Below are 17,432 nucleotides of genomic sequence, written 5' to 3'. Positions count from 1 at the left end.
ACAATCACAAACACTAAGGAGGTGGTACTCAGTAAGATAATGGGACTAAAGGCAGATAAATCCCCTGGGCCTGATGGCTTGCATCCTTGGGTCTTAAGTGAAGTAGCGGCAGGGATTGTGGATGCATTGGTTGTAATTTACCAAAATTCCCTAGAGTCTGGAGAGGTCCCAGCAGATTGGAAAACTGCAAATGTAACGCCTCTATTTGAAAAAGGAGGCAGACAAAAAACAGGAAACTATAGACCAGTTAGCCTAACATCTGTGGTTGGGAAAATGCTGGAGTCCATTATTAAAGAAGCAGTAGCAGGACATTTGGAAAAGCATAATTCGGTCAGGCAGAGTCAGCATGGATTTATGAAGGGGAAGTCATGTTTGACAAATTTGCTGGAATTCTTTGAGGATGTAACGAACAGAGTGGATAAAGGGGAACCAGTGGATGTGGTGTATTTGGACTTCCAGAAGGCATTTGACGAGATGCCACATAAAAGGTTACTACTCAATAAAAGTTCACGGGGTTAGAGGTAATATATTAGCATAGAGAATGGATAGAGAATTGGCTAACTAACAGAAAACTGAGTCAGGATAAATGGTTCATTCTCGGATTGGCAACCAGTAACTAGTGAGGTGCCGCAGGGATCAGTGCTGGGACCCCAAATGTTTACAATCTATATTAATGACTTGGATGAAGGGACCGAGTGTAACGTAGCCGAGTTTGCTGACGATACAAAGATGGGAGGAAAAGCGGTGTGTGAGGAGGACACAAAAAACCTGCAAAAGGACATAGACAGGCTAAATGAGTGGGAAAAAATCTGGCAGATAGAGTATAATGTTGGAAAGTGTGCACTTTGGCAGAAAAAAAATCAAAGAGCAAGTTGTTATTTAAATGGAGAAAAATTGCAAAGTGCTGCAGTACAGCGGGACCTGGGGGACCTAATGCATGAAACACAAAAGGTTAGTATGTAGGTACAGCAAGTGATCAGGAAGGCCAATGAAATCCTGGCCTTTATTGCAAAGGGGATGGAGTATAAAAGCAGGGAAGTCTTGCTACAGCTGTACAGGGTATTGGTGAGGCCACACCTGGAATACTGCATACAGTTTTGGTTTCCATATTAAAGAAAGGATATACTTGCTTTGGAGGCAGTTCAGAGAAAGTTCACTAGGTTGATTCCGGAGATGAGAGGATTGACTTATGAGGAAAGTTTGAGTAGGTTGGGCCTCATTGGAATTCAGAAGAATGAGAGGTGATATTATCGAAACGTATAAGATTATGAAGGGGCTTGACAAGGTAGATGCAGAGAGGATGTTTCCACTGATAGGAGAGACTAGAATTAGGGGGCATAATCTTAAAATAAGGGGCTGCCCATTTAAAACTGAGATGAGGAGGAATTTCTTCTCTGAGGGTTGTAAATCTGTGGAATTTGCTGCCTCAGAGAGCTGTGGAAGCTGGGACATTGAATAAATTTAAGACAGAGATAGACAGTTTCTTAAATGATAAGGGGATAAGGGATTATGGGGAGCAGGCAGGGATGTGGACCTGAGTCCATGATTGGATCAGCCATGATCGTATTAAATGGCGGAGCAGGCTCGAGGGGCCGTATGGCCTACTCCTGCTCCTATTTCTTATGTTCTTATGTAAACATTGCAAAATGCATTACTACTTTGAAGTGCAACAACTGTCACATAAACACAGCAACCAAATTGCACACAGGATTCCACAAGCAGCAGCAATTGGTTGAATTAACAGTTCAGCTATTTTTGATGGAGGGAAGACTGTTGGCCAGGAAACTGGGAGGACTTCTTGGAACACAGACATGTTAATTTTTCATCCAAAGGGCCGATTCAAATAAATTGCTGTTGAAATCCCTTTTGCACATTAAAAAAAAACAATAATATAATGGTGACAGACAGCTTCCTATCCCTTGGCTGACATTTCGAAGATGTAACTGCTAAAGTCACTGGAGGATTCAGCTCACCCAACTATCTCAACTGAAACATTCTGTCCACGGGAATGAGGAGCAATTAAGGGGTTATGCCCTTTCCTTCCCACTTCTCTGCCCCTGATGGATGTCCCTAAAGGGAAAGAGCCTGAACTCAATACTGGTCAAAATATTGATGTGGAATTTGGAGTAGTTTGGCTTTGAGGCTATTAATCATGATTATGGCTGTGTGCTAGTGTCAGCCACCTGGCTGATCAAAGGCAGGTTAAATTTGCAGATGTCTGATTCACTAAATTTTAACTTCTATTGCAACAAGAGAGATCGAGCTTCAAACTACAACTGCATGATATACAAGTGTGTTTCCATTTTCCTTTTATCTCCTCTTTCTGAAATTACAACAGTGACTACACTCCAAAAGTACTTCATTGGCTATAAAGCACTTTGGGATGCCGGTAGTCATGAAAGGCGCTATATAAATGCAAGTCTTTTCTTTCTTGTGATACCGTTTCTAGACATCAGCGCCTCAGGCAAGCTAATTGTCTTACTTCCATTTGTTGTCCTTTCGATAAAACCTCACCCCATCTCTCCTGTATCTGGTACAATGGCCACTTCTGTGGACACACCTGCAAAGCTCCGCTGGTTTTTTGTGCCCCGGCAAATTAATTTCAAGATTCTTGCCTTCAAATCCCTCCACGACCTCGCTGCACCCTACTTGGAAAATATGTTCCAGTCACAAGTCCCACCTCGCATCCTCCAAATATCCGACACCATGTATCCCACCAGCCCCCACGCCAACATCTGGTCTTTCAGCTATTACACCCTTGCCACCTGGATTTCACTTCTAAAGTCACCTGGCTTTGCTATCTCTCTCATTGTCGTCAAAGGCCATCCATAAATCTCCCTTCAAGCATATCTCTAGCTCCTTCTCACTCCCAATTTTCCTTCAATTCATGCTTGATGTTCGCCTCTCTCCCTCAAAGTACTGTGAGACCATCATTTGGTTATGTGAAGAGTGCGTTATAAGTTGTCTCTGCCCATCTACACTTCTCTCTTTGAAAGGGTAGCAATGGGGTCATTTTAAATGTTCACGTGATTACTACAGTGACTACACTCCAAAAGTTCTTCATTGGCTGTAAAGTGCTTTGAGACATCCGGTGGTCGTGAAAGGCACTATATAAATGCAAGTCTTTCTTTCTTTCTGCACAGGTCGTGACTGGGACAACGTGACCTTTTTTGGGTAAAACTCTCGTTAAAAAAGCACTGCAAGGCAGAAAATTAACCATACTCTGACCAGACAACTGTGTCTCACATTAACTGTTGCAATATATACACACACATATACTTCTCCCGTTCCGGTATTCCCCACACGCAGCATCTTTAAGTAACTGACGTGTGCAGATTTCTTACATTCTGAACACAAGCCCACAATTTGTTTCTACTAAATAAAGATTACATTTAAGAAAGGACATTGTTGGGAGAGTGGAGATCAGGAAAGTGCCATGGATTGGAACAGTGGTCACCTCTGGCTTATGCCTTAGACTGACGAGACAGAAGTCTCTACGGCCTACAAGGGTCCTAATGAATTCAGCCCGCGTTCTCCGAACTAAGTTTATAGTGGGTTGTGGTCCCAAAGCCACAAAATTCTCCTTAGCGTGACACTAAATTGTTAATTTCATTCAGAGTGGCCACAGGATGGCTACTGCTCTGACAAATGGACAATGTCACAATGCTACAGTAGGGGGCACATTATTGGGTCAGAGTTGAGGTAGCTGTACTTGGCATCTAACCATGGTCTACATGACCCAGTAGTGCTTGATGCCGACACCATGGGCATAAGTATTCCTTCACCTTGTTAAGTACAAAAATGCATATTTTTGAAATCTAATTGGAAATCCAACAAGATCTACTTTGAAAAACTCAAGTGCCAATGTTGTTTACCACTATGTGATTTGTCAATTATAATGACATGTAAATAAGAGCTAATAGCACTGTGTTAACAGTTACCTCGCTGCTATTAGCTTGTAATGCAGTGTTATTAGTTCTTTGGCCAATTGGCAGCACACCTGAGCCAGTAGGACCCCATAATCTGACATATTCAGTGCAGTATTGAGGGAGTGCTGCAGTGTTGGAGATGCCCTCTTTCAGACGAAACATTAAACCAAGGCCTAGTCAGCCTGTTCAGGTGGATGTAACAGATCTCTTGGCATGTTCAAAGTTTTCCCAGTGTTTTGGTCAATATTTATCCCTTAACCGAAAACAGATCATAGAAACATAGAAATTTATAGCATGGAAGGAGGCCATTTTGGCCCATCATGTCTGGCCTGCCAACAAAGAGCTATCTAGACTAATGCCACTTTCCAGCTCTGGGTCCGTAGCTCTGTGGGTTACGGCACTTCAGGTGCATATCCAAGTACTTTTTAAATGTGGTGAGGGGTTCTGCCTCTGCCACCCTTTCAAGCAGTGAGTATCAGACCCCCACCACCCTTTGGGTGAAAATAATTCCCCTCAAATCCTCTCTAAACCTCCTACCAAATACTTTAAATCTATGCCCCCTGGTTGTTGATCCCTCTGCTAAGGAAAATAGGTCCTTTCTATCCACTCTATCTGGGCCTCTCATAATTTTATGATCTAGTCATTAATGATCTGGTCATTTATTTACTGGCTGTTTGTGGGACCTTGCTGTGCGTAATTTAGTTGCGATGTTTCCTACATTACAACAGTACCGCACTTGAAAAGCTCTTCATTGGTTATGAGGTATTTTGGGATGTTCCAAGACATGATAAGGTGCTCTATAAATCCAAGTTATTTTTCTTTCCTGCTAATAGCACTGTTAGTGCTGCTCAACAACTACACATAGACTCTCCATTTCAGGATGGTTGCTGCAGGCTTTTTAAAATATAGAGCTGCAATCTGTATTAAAGTGTGCTTAAACAGCAAGAACATACTTGTGTCGTTTGTTTTTGCTGAGCTGAGACTGGCCTCGGGGTTAAGTTCAATCCTCAGTCTGTTGAGTTTGTTAATCTCAGCCAGGGCCATTACAATTGGGGAATGTTCCCACTCTCAAGTGCAATCCATTGGCTTCTGGTGGCAGGGCAGAGATGTAGGTGTCAGATGAAGATTGAATTGGGCCCGATTGCAATGTCCTGACTATTGATCTCGATCTTTGGGCTCGCACATGCAGAATGGGCATTTTGTGAAGTAGTGGAAGGCAACTAACCATCAGTGGAACCAAATCCCCAGAAGAGTCAAGTCTTCGAGGGGGTGGTGATGGCACAGGGTTGGAACTATTAACAAATGGAAACGTTTTCTCCCAGAATCCTCCAGCTTATCTGCTATCAAGATAGTAAATACTTGCATGCCGGATCCTCCAACCTGTACCAGACTGACGAGGCAAGTCTTCTTACCTTGAACTCTAGCTCCATTCCCGTGACGTGCTCTCCTGTCTCAACCTGTGTGAGTTTCTGAATGTAAGAGTACAAGTTCCTGGCCATCACCTCTGTGGTCCCACAAGCCACTGCTTCCAGCAAAGCATCATGGATAAAAATGTACTGATCCTCTGTCTGTACCATGTAGTTCCGTTGTGACCGCATCAGTGTCACGTGACCGTAGATGTCAACCGTCTTCTCGTGTTTTATTCTCTCGAGCATCGCGTCAATGACGATGAAACAGCCAGTTCGACCAACTCCAGCACTGGAAGATTAAGTGAAATGTTTCAGGTCGAGCTGCAAGGACTGTTCTCCACAGAATGGAATTAAGGAGCTTTTACACTTCAGTGACCCCCCGTAGTTGTTTTGCACAAGTTATTCTTGCTGTGACTTTGTACCCCAATTGGCCCTAGTGTTCCTGGGCTAGAGCAATGAAAAATCAATCAGATTCTTGCTCCTGGGCCTGGCCCAACACCTCCAGCTGAAATGTGCACCCTGGGTGAGGCCAAGATAGGCCTCCACTCTGATGCCCTCCATGAGGAAATAGTCTACAGACTGTCTAGACTCACACATGAAAAATGGGCTTACGGGCAAGGTACTGGAAGGCTAACAGTGAGGAAACATTAGGTGTAAGAATGATGATCACGGATTGCAAATCCCTTTAAACAAATGGAGCTGTGCTTATTTTTCAATGGCTGACGCCTGTCAGAATGGATATTTAATCCAAAATGATTATCACTCCTAATAAATGAGAATTGACTGGTGTGAAACACTGGCTGAACACTCATCAAATAACTATTGGGCAATGGAGGAAGTCGATTCTGTCTTTAAAAGACTTTTGTTCTACGCTCAGGGTAGCGCAGCAGTGCAGGAAGGATTTAGTGATGTGCATTTTGTGCTAGTTGCTATGGTGATCAGTAAAAGACTAACATCAAAATATCTGGGTTACTTATACTGCCAAAAAGTAAACATACATAGGACTAACAGTTGGCAATTTCAGACAGAGAGGCCACGAAGCTGCCTGGCCTGGGAAGCAGAAATGACACATAGCTGGAGTAGGACCCGTTGGAGTAAAAGCAGCACAGAGAGAGCTTTATTCTCCATGTGACCAGTGACCACCTTACGCTGACGTTGCATGGGATCAAATGCTACATTTCCCAACACACCCTTCATCTAAAACAATGACATGTATATCTTGGAGCTGAGTGTAGTCACTATTTAACCAAGGGATGGCTCGGGGCGTGTTCTTTGTCTCTTTTATTGGCCCAGAGCCCTCTGTCATTAAGGGACAGCTATGAGGTTGGCTATTTCTCTTTTGATAGGACATAACCAGGAGTAGACAATTCACACACAGGCCTCTTGCCGACCTCCCAGTTAGGCTGGATTCTGGGGAGGTCCCAGCAGATTGGAAAACTGCAAATGTAACACCTCAATTTAAAAAAGGAGGCAGACAAAAAGCAGGAAACTATAGACTAGTTAGCCTAACATCTGTGGTTGGGAAAATGTTGGGAGTCCATTATTAAAGAAGCAGTAACAGGACATTTGGAAAAGCAAAATTCGGTCTAGCAGAGTCAGCATGGATTTATGAAGGGGAAGTCATGTTTGACAAATTTGCTGGAATTCTTTGAGAATGTAATGAACAGGGTGGATAAAGGGGAACCAGTGGATGTGGTGTATTTGACAAAGTGGCACATAAAAGGTTGCTGCACAAGATAAAAAGTTGACGGGGTTGGGGGTAATATATTAGCATGGAGCGAGGATTGGCTAATTAACAGAAAACAGAGAGACGGGATAAATGGTTCATTCTCGGGTTGCCATCAGTAACTAATGGGGTGCCGCAGGGATCAGTGCTGGGACCCCAACTATTTACAATCTATGTTAACGACTTGGAAGAAGGAACCGAGTGTAACGTAGCCAAGTTTGCTGACGACACAAAGATGGGAGGAAAAGCAACGTGTGAGGAGGACACAAAAAATCTGCAAAAGGACATAGACAGGCTAAGTGAGTGGGCAAAAATTTGGCAGATGGAGTATAATGTTGGAAAGTGTGAGGTCATGCACTTTGGCTGAAAAAAAATGAAAGAGCAAATTATTATTTAAATGGAGAAAGACTGCAAAGTGCTGCAGTACAGTGGGACCTGGGGGTACTTGTGCATGAAACACAAAAGGTTAGTATGCAGGTACAGCAAGTGATCAGGAAGGCCAATGGAATCTTGGCCTTTATTGCAAAGGGGATGGGGTATAAAAGCAGGGAAGTCTTGCTACAGTTTTACAGGGTAATGGTGAGGTCACACCTGGAATACTGCGTCCAGTTTTGGTTTCCATATTTACGAAAGGATATACTTGCTTTGGAGGCAGTTCAGAGAAGGTTCACTAGGTTGACTCCAGAGATATGGGGGTTGACTTATGAGGTAAGGTTGAGGAGGTTGGGCCTGTACTTTTTGAATTCAGAAGAATGAGAGGTGATTTTATCGAAACATATAAGATTATGAGGGGGCTTAACAAGATGAATGCAGAGAGGATGTTTCCACTGATGGAGGAGACTAGAACTAGAGGGCATGATCTTAGAATAAGGGGCCGCCCATTTAAAACTGAGATGAGGAGGAATTTCTTCTCTCAGAGTGTTGTAAATCTGTGGAATTCGCTGCCTTAGAGAGCTGTGGAAGCTGGGACATTGAATAAATTTAAGACAGTGATAGACAGTTTCTTAACTGATAAGGGGATAAGGGGTTATGGGGAGCAGGTGGGGAAGTGGACCCGAGTCCATGATCAGATCAGCTATGATCGTATTAAATGGCGGAGCAGGCTCGAGGGGCCGTATGGCCTACTCTTGTTCCTATTTCTTATGTTCTTATGATATTTTAAACAATGATTTAATGGCCATCAATTCTGACATGAAAGGGCTGGAGGCCCAAAGCAGAGAGCGGTTTGCAATGCGAGAGAATGATCCTACCTGCAGTGCACCACCACGGGTCCTGCGTCGGGGGGATTGCAGGTTTTTACTCTCCTGAGGAATGCGAGGAAAGGAGTGGGATACTCCGGGACGCCGTGATCAGGCCATGCTGTGAACTGAAACTGCCGAACCTCTCTCTTCTCACTCGAGCCATTCTGCTCAGAAAAGAAAGATTTGTTTTAAACAGTCTTGCTATCTGTAAGGCTGGTATCTGGCTGTGTTGTAAACATAAAGCACACACATTTTACAGATTTGCGAGAGTCCTGGTCAATGTTCCCTCTAAGTGTTTTCCCGTGCGCGGTCCCTTTAAATGTGCTGCACAGTAACTCTTGCAGCGGCAACAGCCTGTGAGCGTCCTCCGCGAGACCTCCTGATTGATGCGTGGCCGTGTGCCCGCACACCTTCGGGGGAATAGTGGTCCTGGTAGGTGTACGGTCACACAGCAAATAGACAGGTTGTAGAATGGAACAGCATGACATAGTATTGATCTTCAAGTGTTTTAGGCAGTTTGAGAGGTTTGCATTTTTCTTTTAAAAATAGAATTTCCCCCATGGCTTCAATCAGTTTCTCATTTTCTCTATATAATACCAGACATCCCGTGGCATTGCTCATGGTCCATTCAGGATCTGGAGCAAGGGTGTGATGTGTAGCTGCCTGTCCCTTCAGAGCCCCTGCTCAATGACACCCTGTGGGAATCCAGCTAATTGTGGATTGGGAGGACAGGCACACCAACATTAGTGTCCTCGTCCAGGCTAACATCCCCAGCGTTGAAGCACTGACCATACTCGATCAGCTTCGCTGGGCAGGCCACATGGTTCGCATGCCAGACACGAGACTCCCGAAGCAAATGCTCTATGCGGTGCTCCTTCACAGCAAACGAGCCAGAGGTGGGCAGTGGGAACGTTACAAGGACACCCTTAAAGCCTCCCTGGTAAAGTGCGACATCACCACTGACACCTAGGAGTCCCTGGCCAAAGATCGCCCCAAGTGGAGGAAGTGCATCCGGGAGGGCGTTGAGCACTTCAAGTCTCATTGCCGAGAGCGTGAAGAGGTCAAGCGCAGGCAGTGGAAGGAACATGCGGCAAATCAGTCCCACCCACCCCTTCCCTCGGCGAATGTCTGTCCCACCTGTGACAGAGTCTGTGGCTCTCGTATTGGATTGTTCAGCCACTAAAGAACTTACTTCAGGAGTGGAAGCAAGTCTTCCTCGATTCCGAGGGACTGCCTATGTTGATGATGAGCTAAGTTAGAGGTTAGTGCGCACTAGGTCCGTGCAGCAGAGCTGGTCTCCAGTCGTCTTGGGTAATCCTTGCCACTGGACCAAGACCTAGCTCTGTCAAGCCCGTGTGGTGGCTGGTGTGCAATGACTACCACACGTTAAAAAAATCCACGCATGGGCATCTTCCACCCTTCAGGATGTAGTTCGGGTCCTTCACTGAAACACCTGTGAACTCATCCTTTTTTGGCGTGGAAGCAAGTCATCCTCGTTTCGAGGGACTGCTTATGATGATGAGAGGTTAGTAAATTGGATATAAATTACTGGCTCCATGTCAATGACTGGCTTCCTTTCTCTTTTTTTGCAGAGATTGTTTTTCAATAATGAAGTATGGTATCTGGAGTGTGGGTGAGGATTCTCTGCAAGAATCTTGTTTATATACTAGCCCATTGCCCGTACTGTTGCCAACAACATGGTTCTTCAGAACAGCAGTGTTATACCACATACTGCATCATGCATTATGCTGCTAAGTGGGTCTGTGTACCTTGAAGGCCAGAAGTCTAAGTGATGTTAAGTAAACAGAGGCTGAGGTCAATCAGAATGTAACTGTTTGGTTTGGGAACAGAGCAAATTAGAAAATGCTTGTAAATTTCAGGCTGCAGGTCATAAGTGACACATTTTATTTTAAAAATATGGTTTTACATCTGAAATAAAGTGAGACATCTGGAGTGCAATGGGCAAAATGCAAACCATAGAAACATTGAAAATAGGTGCAGGAGTAGGCCATTCGGCCCTTTGAGCCTACACCGGCATTCAATAAGATCATGGCTGATCATTCCCTCAGTACCCCTTTCCTGCTTTCTCTCCATACTCCTTGATCCCCTTAACCGTAAGGGCCATATCTAACTCCCTCTTGAATATATCCAATGAACTGGCATCAACAACTCTCTGTGGCAGGGAATTCCACAGGTTAACAACTCTCTGAGTGAAGAAGTTTCTCCTCATCTCAGTCCTAAACAGCCTGCCCCTTATCCTAAGACTGTGTCCCCTGGTTCTGGACTTCCCCAACATCGGGAACATTCATCCTGCATCTAGACTGTCTAGTCCAGTCAGAATCTTATATGTTTCTATGAGATCCCCTCTCATCCTTCTAAACTCCAGTGAATAAAGGCCCAGTTGATCCAGTCTCTCCTCATATGACAGCCCAGCCATCCCTGGAATCAGTCTGGTGAACTTTCACTGCACTCCCTCAATAGCCAGAACGTCCTTCCTCAGATTAGGAGACCAAAACTGAACACAATATTCCAGGTGAGGCCTCACCAAGCCCTGTACAACTGCAGCAAGCCTCCCTTGCTCCTATACTCAAATCTCCTAGCTATGAAGGCCAATATTTGCCTTCTTCACCGCCTGCTGTACCTGCATGTCAACTTTCAATGTCTGATGAACCATGACACCCAGGTCTCGCTGCACCTGCCCTTTTCCTAATCTTCCGCCATTCAGATAATATTCTGCCTTCGTGTTTTTGCCCCCAAAGTGGATAACCTCACATTTATCCACATTATAATGCATCTGCCATGTATTTGCCCACTCGCCTAACCTGTCCAAGTCACCCTGCAGCCTCTTAAGTGTCCTCCTCACAGATCACACCGCAACCAAGTTTAGTGTCATCTGCAAACTTGGAGATATTACACTCAATTCCAGATCACAGTTTAATTATTAAAGCAGAGGCTCAGGCTATTCACACTTCATTCTTTTTTAGTTTCGACACTTTGTGGATCGGGATGTGCTCAGCCGTTTTAGGCTGCAGTTCAGCAGTGCACAGCATTGGAAGATTGTTTCACTTCTGTGACAAAGCAACATCTGCACACACTAAATGTACCAGTTTTTAATACAGTAATAGCAGTGCCCTGGCCCAATATTGATCCCTCAATCAACATAACAAAAAACCCCAGATTATCTGGTCATTATCACATTGTTGTTTGTGGGAACTTGCTGTGCGCAAAATGGCTGCCAGGTTTCCCACATTACAACAGTGACTACACTCCAAAAGTACTTCATTGGCTGAAAAGAGCTTTAAGACTTCCGTGAAAGGTGCTATCAAGTCTTTCTTTTTTCTTGATATTTTGTGGCACTGATCGAGGTGGATCAGAATTCATGCTGCTCGGGGAGGGGTGCTGGGCTGTGGACCTGATTGCGAGGTGCCTAAAAGAGTTGTGTCCTGGAAACAAAATTAATTGTTTTCCTTACCCACTGCAGCTAGATAAATCCAGATAAATCACAGTTGCAAATATAAATTTACTCCGTCACCAATCATTATTTTCCAAATTCTCGTTGTGAATGAAATTTAGGCAGGTGCTATAACCATTTCATCATCATAGGCAGTCCCTCGAAACGAGGATGACTTGCTTCCATGACAAAAAAAAAGATGAGTTCACAGGTGTTTCAATGAAGGACCCGAACTCCATCCTCAAGGATGGAAGATGCCTGTGCGTGGATTTTTTTAACGTGTGTTGGCCGTTGCACACCAGCCACCACACGGGCTTGACAGGGCCAGGTCTTGGTCCAGTGGCAAGGATTACCCAAGACGACTGGAGACCAGCTCCGCTGCACGGACCCAGTGCACACACATATCCCACACTGCGATATAACCATTTAGTGGTGCGCTCACTCTCGCTCTCTGTCCCACTCTCTCTTTCTGTCCCACACTGTTTCTCTCTCTCTTTCCTTCCCTTGCTCTCAGCAAATAGTTTTTCTGTAAATCCATACCTCAGAAACATCTTAAAATTCATTTTCCAGCTTGTTTCGAAATGGTTTGGAAAATTATAATCACTGCTGCACCCTGAGGGTTTCGAACCTTTGCTCAGAGTGGCTGATGGAATCATATTGATGCGCGCTAGGAGATTCTCCACCATCAACACGCGCAAACCGAGGCATTTGGCGAATGGCAGACACAGGTGTAGCTGTTAATTCCCTCCAGCTGACAGAGTGAGAATGTCAGGAAGGATATCAGCTCTAATCCCTGCCCTTTCAGAAAGGCTGAGGCGACACAGGAAAAAATATTAATTACAGTTCTCAAAGGCACACCAGTCAATTTTGTACAAAGTTATTTGGAAATACTTTTTAATGCCTTTATTGGGGAGCTTTTTGAATGTGTAGATGTCCTCGCTGGTTATAGTTCTGAATAATGCGGATTTCGGAATATGACATTTGAGTTAATCAACTGCAAAAATTTGCATATATACATATACATGTGTGAGGCTTGAAATGCACTGTGCTGTGACACAGGGGTTAGGACAAGAAGTGCACACATTGTTTTATATTACAGATCAGACATTTTACTTTTGACACTGAGGTGTGACAAACATATTCATACACTAAGCATATTTTTCTTAGACGTATTAATATTTTATATTATACACATATACATGTATATTGTATGTGTGAAACATGTGTGCTTATTGCATGTCTGTCACATGTCAAAGTGTCAAATTATATTTAAAAGAGGAGAAAGCCAGTCATTTCATGCTGTTTTTTTACCCTGGCAATCTGGACTTTCCTCGACAGTCAGATCTGGGGTTTAATAAGCAGCTACAAATTGACCAAGACTTTTCGTAACAAGTAACCGGTAGCTGACCTCAAGATGTGCCTGTTTAGATCACCTTGCCCTTGGGAAAACTGGGCAGTTGCCTTAAAGGGGTAAACACAGCTCCATGTTAGAAGCCAAACATCACAACTGCGTTCCATACTGCAAACTACTTGTGAGCAATGTAGATTTATACTCGCAGATCTCCTGTGATGTCGCTCACAGTGAGTCAGAGAATATACGCTACCACATGATGTCTGAAGCATGATGGCTAAAGTTTGACAGGAAGTGTAACAGGAAGTGCGACAGGAAGCACACATGACAGAATGCAAGGGTTTTTAATACAGGAAAGATTCATTAGTCAAAAATAGAAATTGACCCTAAATTACAAGCAGATAATTAACTTTCTGATAGACACCTATTTTCTATGTTTCTATGTTCTATGTTTCTATGTAAGGGGTTCATGATTAAAAATGGTAAGGTTCCAGAGGATTGAAGCCTGGAAAATAAGCCTGCAATTTTATTTACTAATACATAGATGTTCCTCCCTCTGCCCTCAATGGACTATTCCAATGATGTCCTAGATTGAATCTCAACCATACTTTTTCTGCTCAGTCCATTATATAATCTGGTTGGAACACTAATAAGACAGGAGAGACACTGTTTGACAATAACGTTTAAAGCATAGTTTGTGCTGGATTTAGGGACATAGCGGTGCGACAATAAAAGTCAAACCCCTGGGCTGGGAAGTGGGGGGGGGGGGGGGGGAATAAAATCATCCTCGGTTGTTGCTTCTGAATTTAATATCTGAATTTAATTCTGATTATCCAGCATTTAATGGAAAATGGGGGTGTGAGAACATCAGGTGTGGACAGATTCGGGTTCAGTTGTGATATCGTTTGAAAAATAAAGTAAGAAAGACTTGCATTTATATAGCGCCTTTCACGACCACCGGGCGTCTCCAATGAAGTACTTTTGGAGTGTAGTCACTGTTGTAATGTGGGAAACGCTGCAACCAATTTGTGTACAGCAAGCTCCCACAAACAGCGATGTGATAATGAACAGATAATCTGTTTTAGTGATGTTGATTGAAGGATAAATATTGGCCAGGACACTGGGGATAACTCCCCTGCTCTTCTTCGAAATAGTGCCATGGGATCTTTTGCGTTGACCTGAGAGAGCCGACGGGGCCTCGGTTTAACGTCTCATCCAAAAGACGGCACCTCCGACAGTGCAGCACTCCCTCAGCACTACCCTGGAGTGTCAGTCTTGATTTATGTGCTCAAGTCCCTGGAATGGGACTTGAACCCACAACCTTCTGACTCAGAGGTGAGTGTACCACAGCTGACACTTGAAGTACTTTAAAGGTTTGTAACCACAATTTCTCGGGTCACATATGAAGAAAGGTCACTTGGGAGAGATCCCCGAGGGTGGTCGACAATGTGGAGCCCTACCCCGGGGGAAATCTGTATCTTGAGGAAAGGAAGGACAGCGGAGAAAGATGATTGAGAGGAGGGGGAGATTGGGAAAGAGGAAGAAGAAACTCGCTGGACTAACATCGACGGAAACTAAATGCTGCAGAGGGATCGACAGGCCTGCTTCGTATGCTTCACTCGTTACTAATAAAACAAACATTCTCTTCCAAGGAGGTTCACGCTGTGAAGTCCTGAAGCGCCACAGTGCGACCTTTGACCTGTTCAGGGTGGAAGGATGCATCAGTGTCGCTGACAGACTGCAGCTTCCCTGCCGCGGACTGACAGAATGGTTGAAGCCCAGCCTAGCCCATTAGGCAGTCCAGAGAAAATTCTCATCTCAGATCACTGCCTGCGTCTGGAGAACATTTCGCTTTATTTGCACGATGAAGGACGGAAGATTCTCAGATCTCCTGTACTCAGCAAAGGACCAGTAATGCTCTTCCTTACTACAGTGCTTCCAGGACTGCTTTCCATCGCCCCAATAGGAGCAAGGAGCTCTCATCATGAAGGCCTACCTTAAAAAAAATCAAACAGTTACACAAAGCTATAATTAATATGAAGGTACTTCTGGTTTGGTCTTGTCCAGATTAGTCACTTCTTTTTACCCCAATAAAACTTTACTGACATCTCAAAGTACAAAGTGTAAGAGCGACTTAACACGATACATCATGTTCCAGGACAAATCGTTCTTACGGACCTAAATATGCTTCAGCTGGTATTTAAAATATTTTTGTTGAAACAGAGTGTGCTAATGATATCACCGGAGGGTTTCGCTTGGAAGGGTAATGTGTTATTCACAAGTTTAAGATTCTACCTCTGCTAATGACTAGCAAGCTCCCTCACAATGAGCTTACCTGATTCTCTTAAGCTGATCCCTCCCCGCCCCCGCCCCACGTAGTAAGAGCAATCATTGTTTGAGCAAAAAGGTTCAAACACTAACTAAAATGGATGGACACATACCTCTGGGACCTGCACTTGAATTCAGCCCAAACTGATGCTATGAAAGCCCACTGTGTTGGCTGTAAAGAACTTAGGTGAAGTTTGGACAGTGTCTCAGTCTCGTTCCTAATGGGCATAGATGGACCGATTGCATAAAATTGCCTGCACGTCAACCTTCATTGGCCAGTGGCAAGTGGCCAGTTAATGACTGGTTTAGGAAGCACCAAGGAATGCCATATTAGGGGGCTGCTCTTCTGAGGTTGGTGTGGAGGCACATTGTCGGGACACAGTAGCGAGAGCTTTACTCTGCGTCTAACCATGGTATGTCCGGTGTGCTTGATGCTGACACTGGAGTACAGTAATCGTTCCAGTTCACAGCCCTCACCGTAACCAGCACAAGATTCACCATAAATTAGAAAAAAATTAACAGAAGAATATAGAGATCACTATTCGTTATAATTTGCTGTGACCATTTAAGTTTGGACGGCGAGAGACCTGTTAAAAATCATAGAATTATACAAGTTTACAGCACGGAAGGAGGCCATTTCGGCGCATCGTGTCCATGCCGGCCAACAAGAGGCTATCCAGCCTAATCCCACTTTCCAGCTCTAGGCCCGTAACCCTGCAGGTTACGACATTTCAAGTGCACATCCAAATACTTTTTAAATGTGGTGAGGGTTTCTGCCTCTACCACCCTTTCAGGCAGTGAGTTCCAGACCCCCACAACCCTCTGCGTGAAGACATTTCCACTCAAATCCCCTCTAAACCTTCTACCAATTACTTTAAATTTATACCCTCTGGCTGTTGACCCCTCTGCTAAGGGAAATAGGTCCTTTCTATCCACTATATCTAGGCCCCTCATAATTTCATACACCTCAATGAGGTCTCCCCGCAGCCTCCTCTGTTCCAAGGAAAACAAACCCAACCTATCCAATCTGTCCTCATAGCTAAGATTCTACACTCCCGGCAACATCCTCGTAAATCTCCTCTGTACCCTCTCCAGTGCAACCACGCCCTCCCTGTAAGGCGGGACCAGAACTGCACGCAGTGCTCCAGCTGTGACCTAACCAGTGTTTTATACCGTTCAAGCATAACCGCCCCCTGCTCTTGTATTCCATGCCTCGGCTAATAAAGGTAAACATTCCGTATGCCTTCTTAACCACTGGCCTGCTACCTTCAGGGATCTGTGGACATGCACTCCCAGGTCCCTTTGTTCCACTACATTTCTCAGTGTCCTACCATTTAATGCGTATTCCCTTTCCTTGTTAGCCCTCCCAAAATGCATTACCTCACACTTCTCTGGATTAAATTCTATTTGCCACTGTTCTGCCCAACTGACCAGTAGATTGCAGTCCGCAGCTTTCTTCTTCATTATCAACCACACGGCCGATTTTAGCATCATCTACAAACTTCTTAATCATACCCCCTATATTCAAGTCTAGATAATTGATGTATACCACAAAAAGCAAGGGACCTAGTTCTGAGCCCTGCAGAACCCCACTTGAAGCATCTTTCCAGTCACAAAAACACCCATCGACCATTACCCTTTACTTCCTGCCTCTGAGCCAATTTTGGATCCAACTTGCCACTTTGCCCTGGATCCCATGGGTTTTTACTTTCGTGACCAGTCTGCCATGTGGGACCTGATCAAAAGCTTTGCAAAAATCCATATACACTACATCATATGCACTGTCCCCATCGCCCCTCCTTGTTACCTCCTCGAAAAATTCAATTAAGTTAGTCAGATATGACCTTCTCTTGACTGTTCTTGATTAATCCGTGTCTTTCTAAATTAAGATTTATCCTGTCCTTCAGGATTTTTCCAATAATTTTCCCACCACTGAGGTTAGGCTGACTGGCCTGTAATTACTCGGTCTATCCCTTTCTCCCGTTCTACACAAAGGT

The 17,432-nt window shown here is 44.3% G+C and overlaps 1 protein-coding gene across 18 annotated transcripts in view; it reads right to left on the bottom strand.

Moving 5' to 3' along the window:
• Nucleotides 1-17,432, bottom strand: part of LOC139228683 (receptor-type tyrosine-protein phosphatase S-like) — a 592,821-nt gene that overhangs the window by 40,693 nt on the left and 534,696 nt on the right. For all 18 annotated transcript variants that reach the window (XM_070859939.1, XM_070859924.1, XM_070859930.1 and 15 more), the window contains 2 exons: nucleotides 8,315-8,469; nucleotides 5,342-5,627 (listed from right to left, as the gene is read on the bottom strand). In XM_070859939.1, the coding sequence (XP_070716040.1) occupies nucleotides 5,342-5,627; nucleotides 8,315-8,469 (441 nt within the window). The remainder of the gene's footprint in view (nucleotides 1-5,341; nucleotides 5,628-8,314; nucleotides 8,470-17,432) is intronic.

Source organism: Pristiophorus japonicus, chromosome 18 (assembly GCF_044704955.1).
Source record: "Pristiophorus japonicus isolate sPriJap1 chromosome 18, sPriJap1.hap1, whole genome shotgun sequence".
NCBI classification, from domain to species: domain Eukaryota; kingdom Metazoa; phylum Chordata; class Chondrichthyes; family Pristiophoridae; genus Pristiophorus; species Pristiophorus japonicus.
The sequence above is the reverse complement of the archived record's forward strand: the minus strand, read 5'-3'. Positions and strand labels throughout refer to the sequence as shown.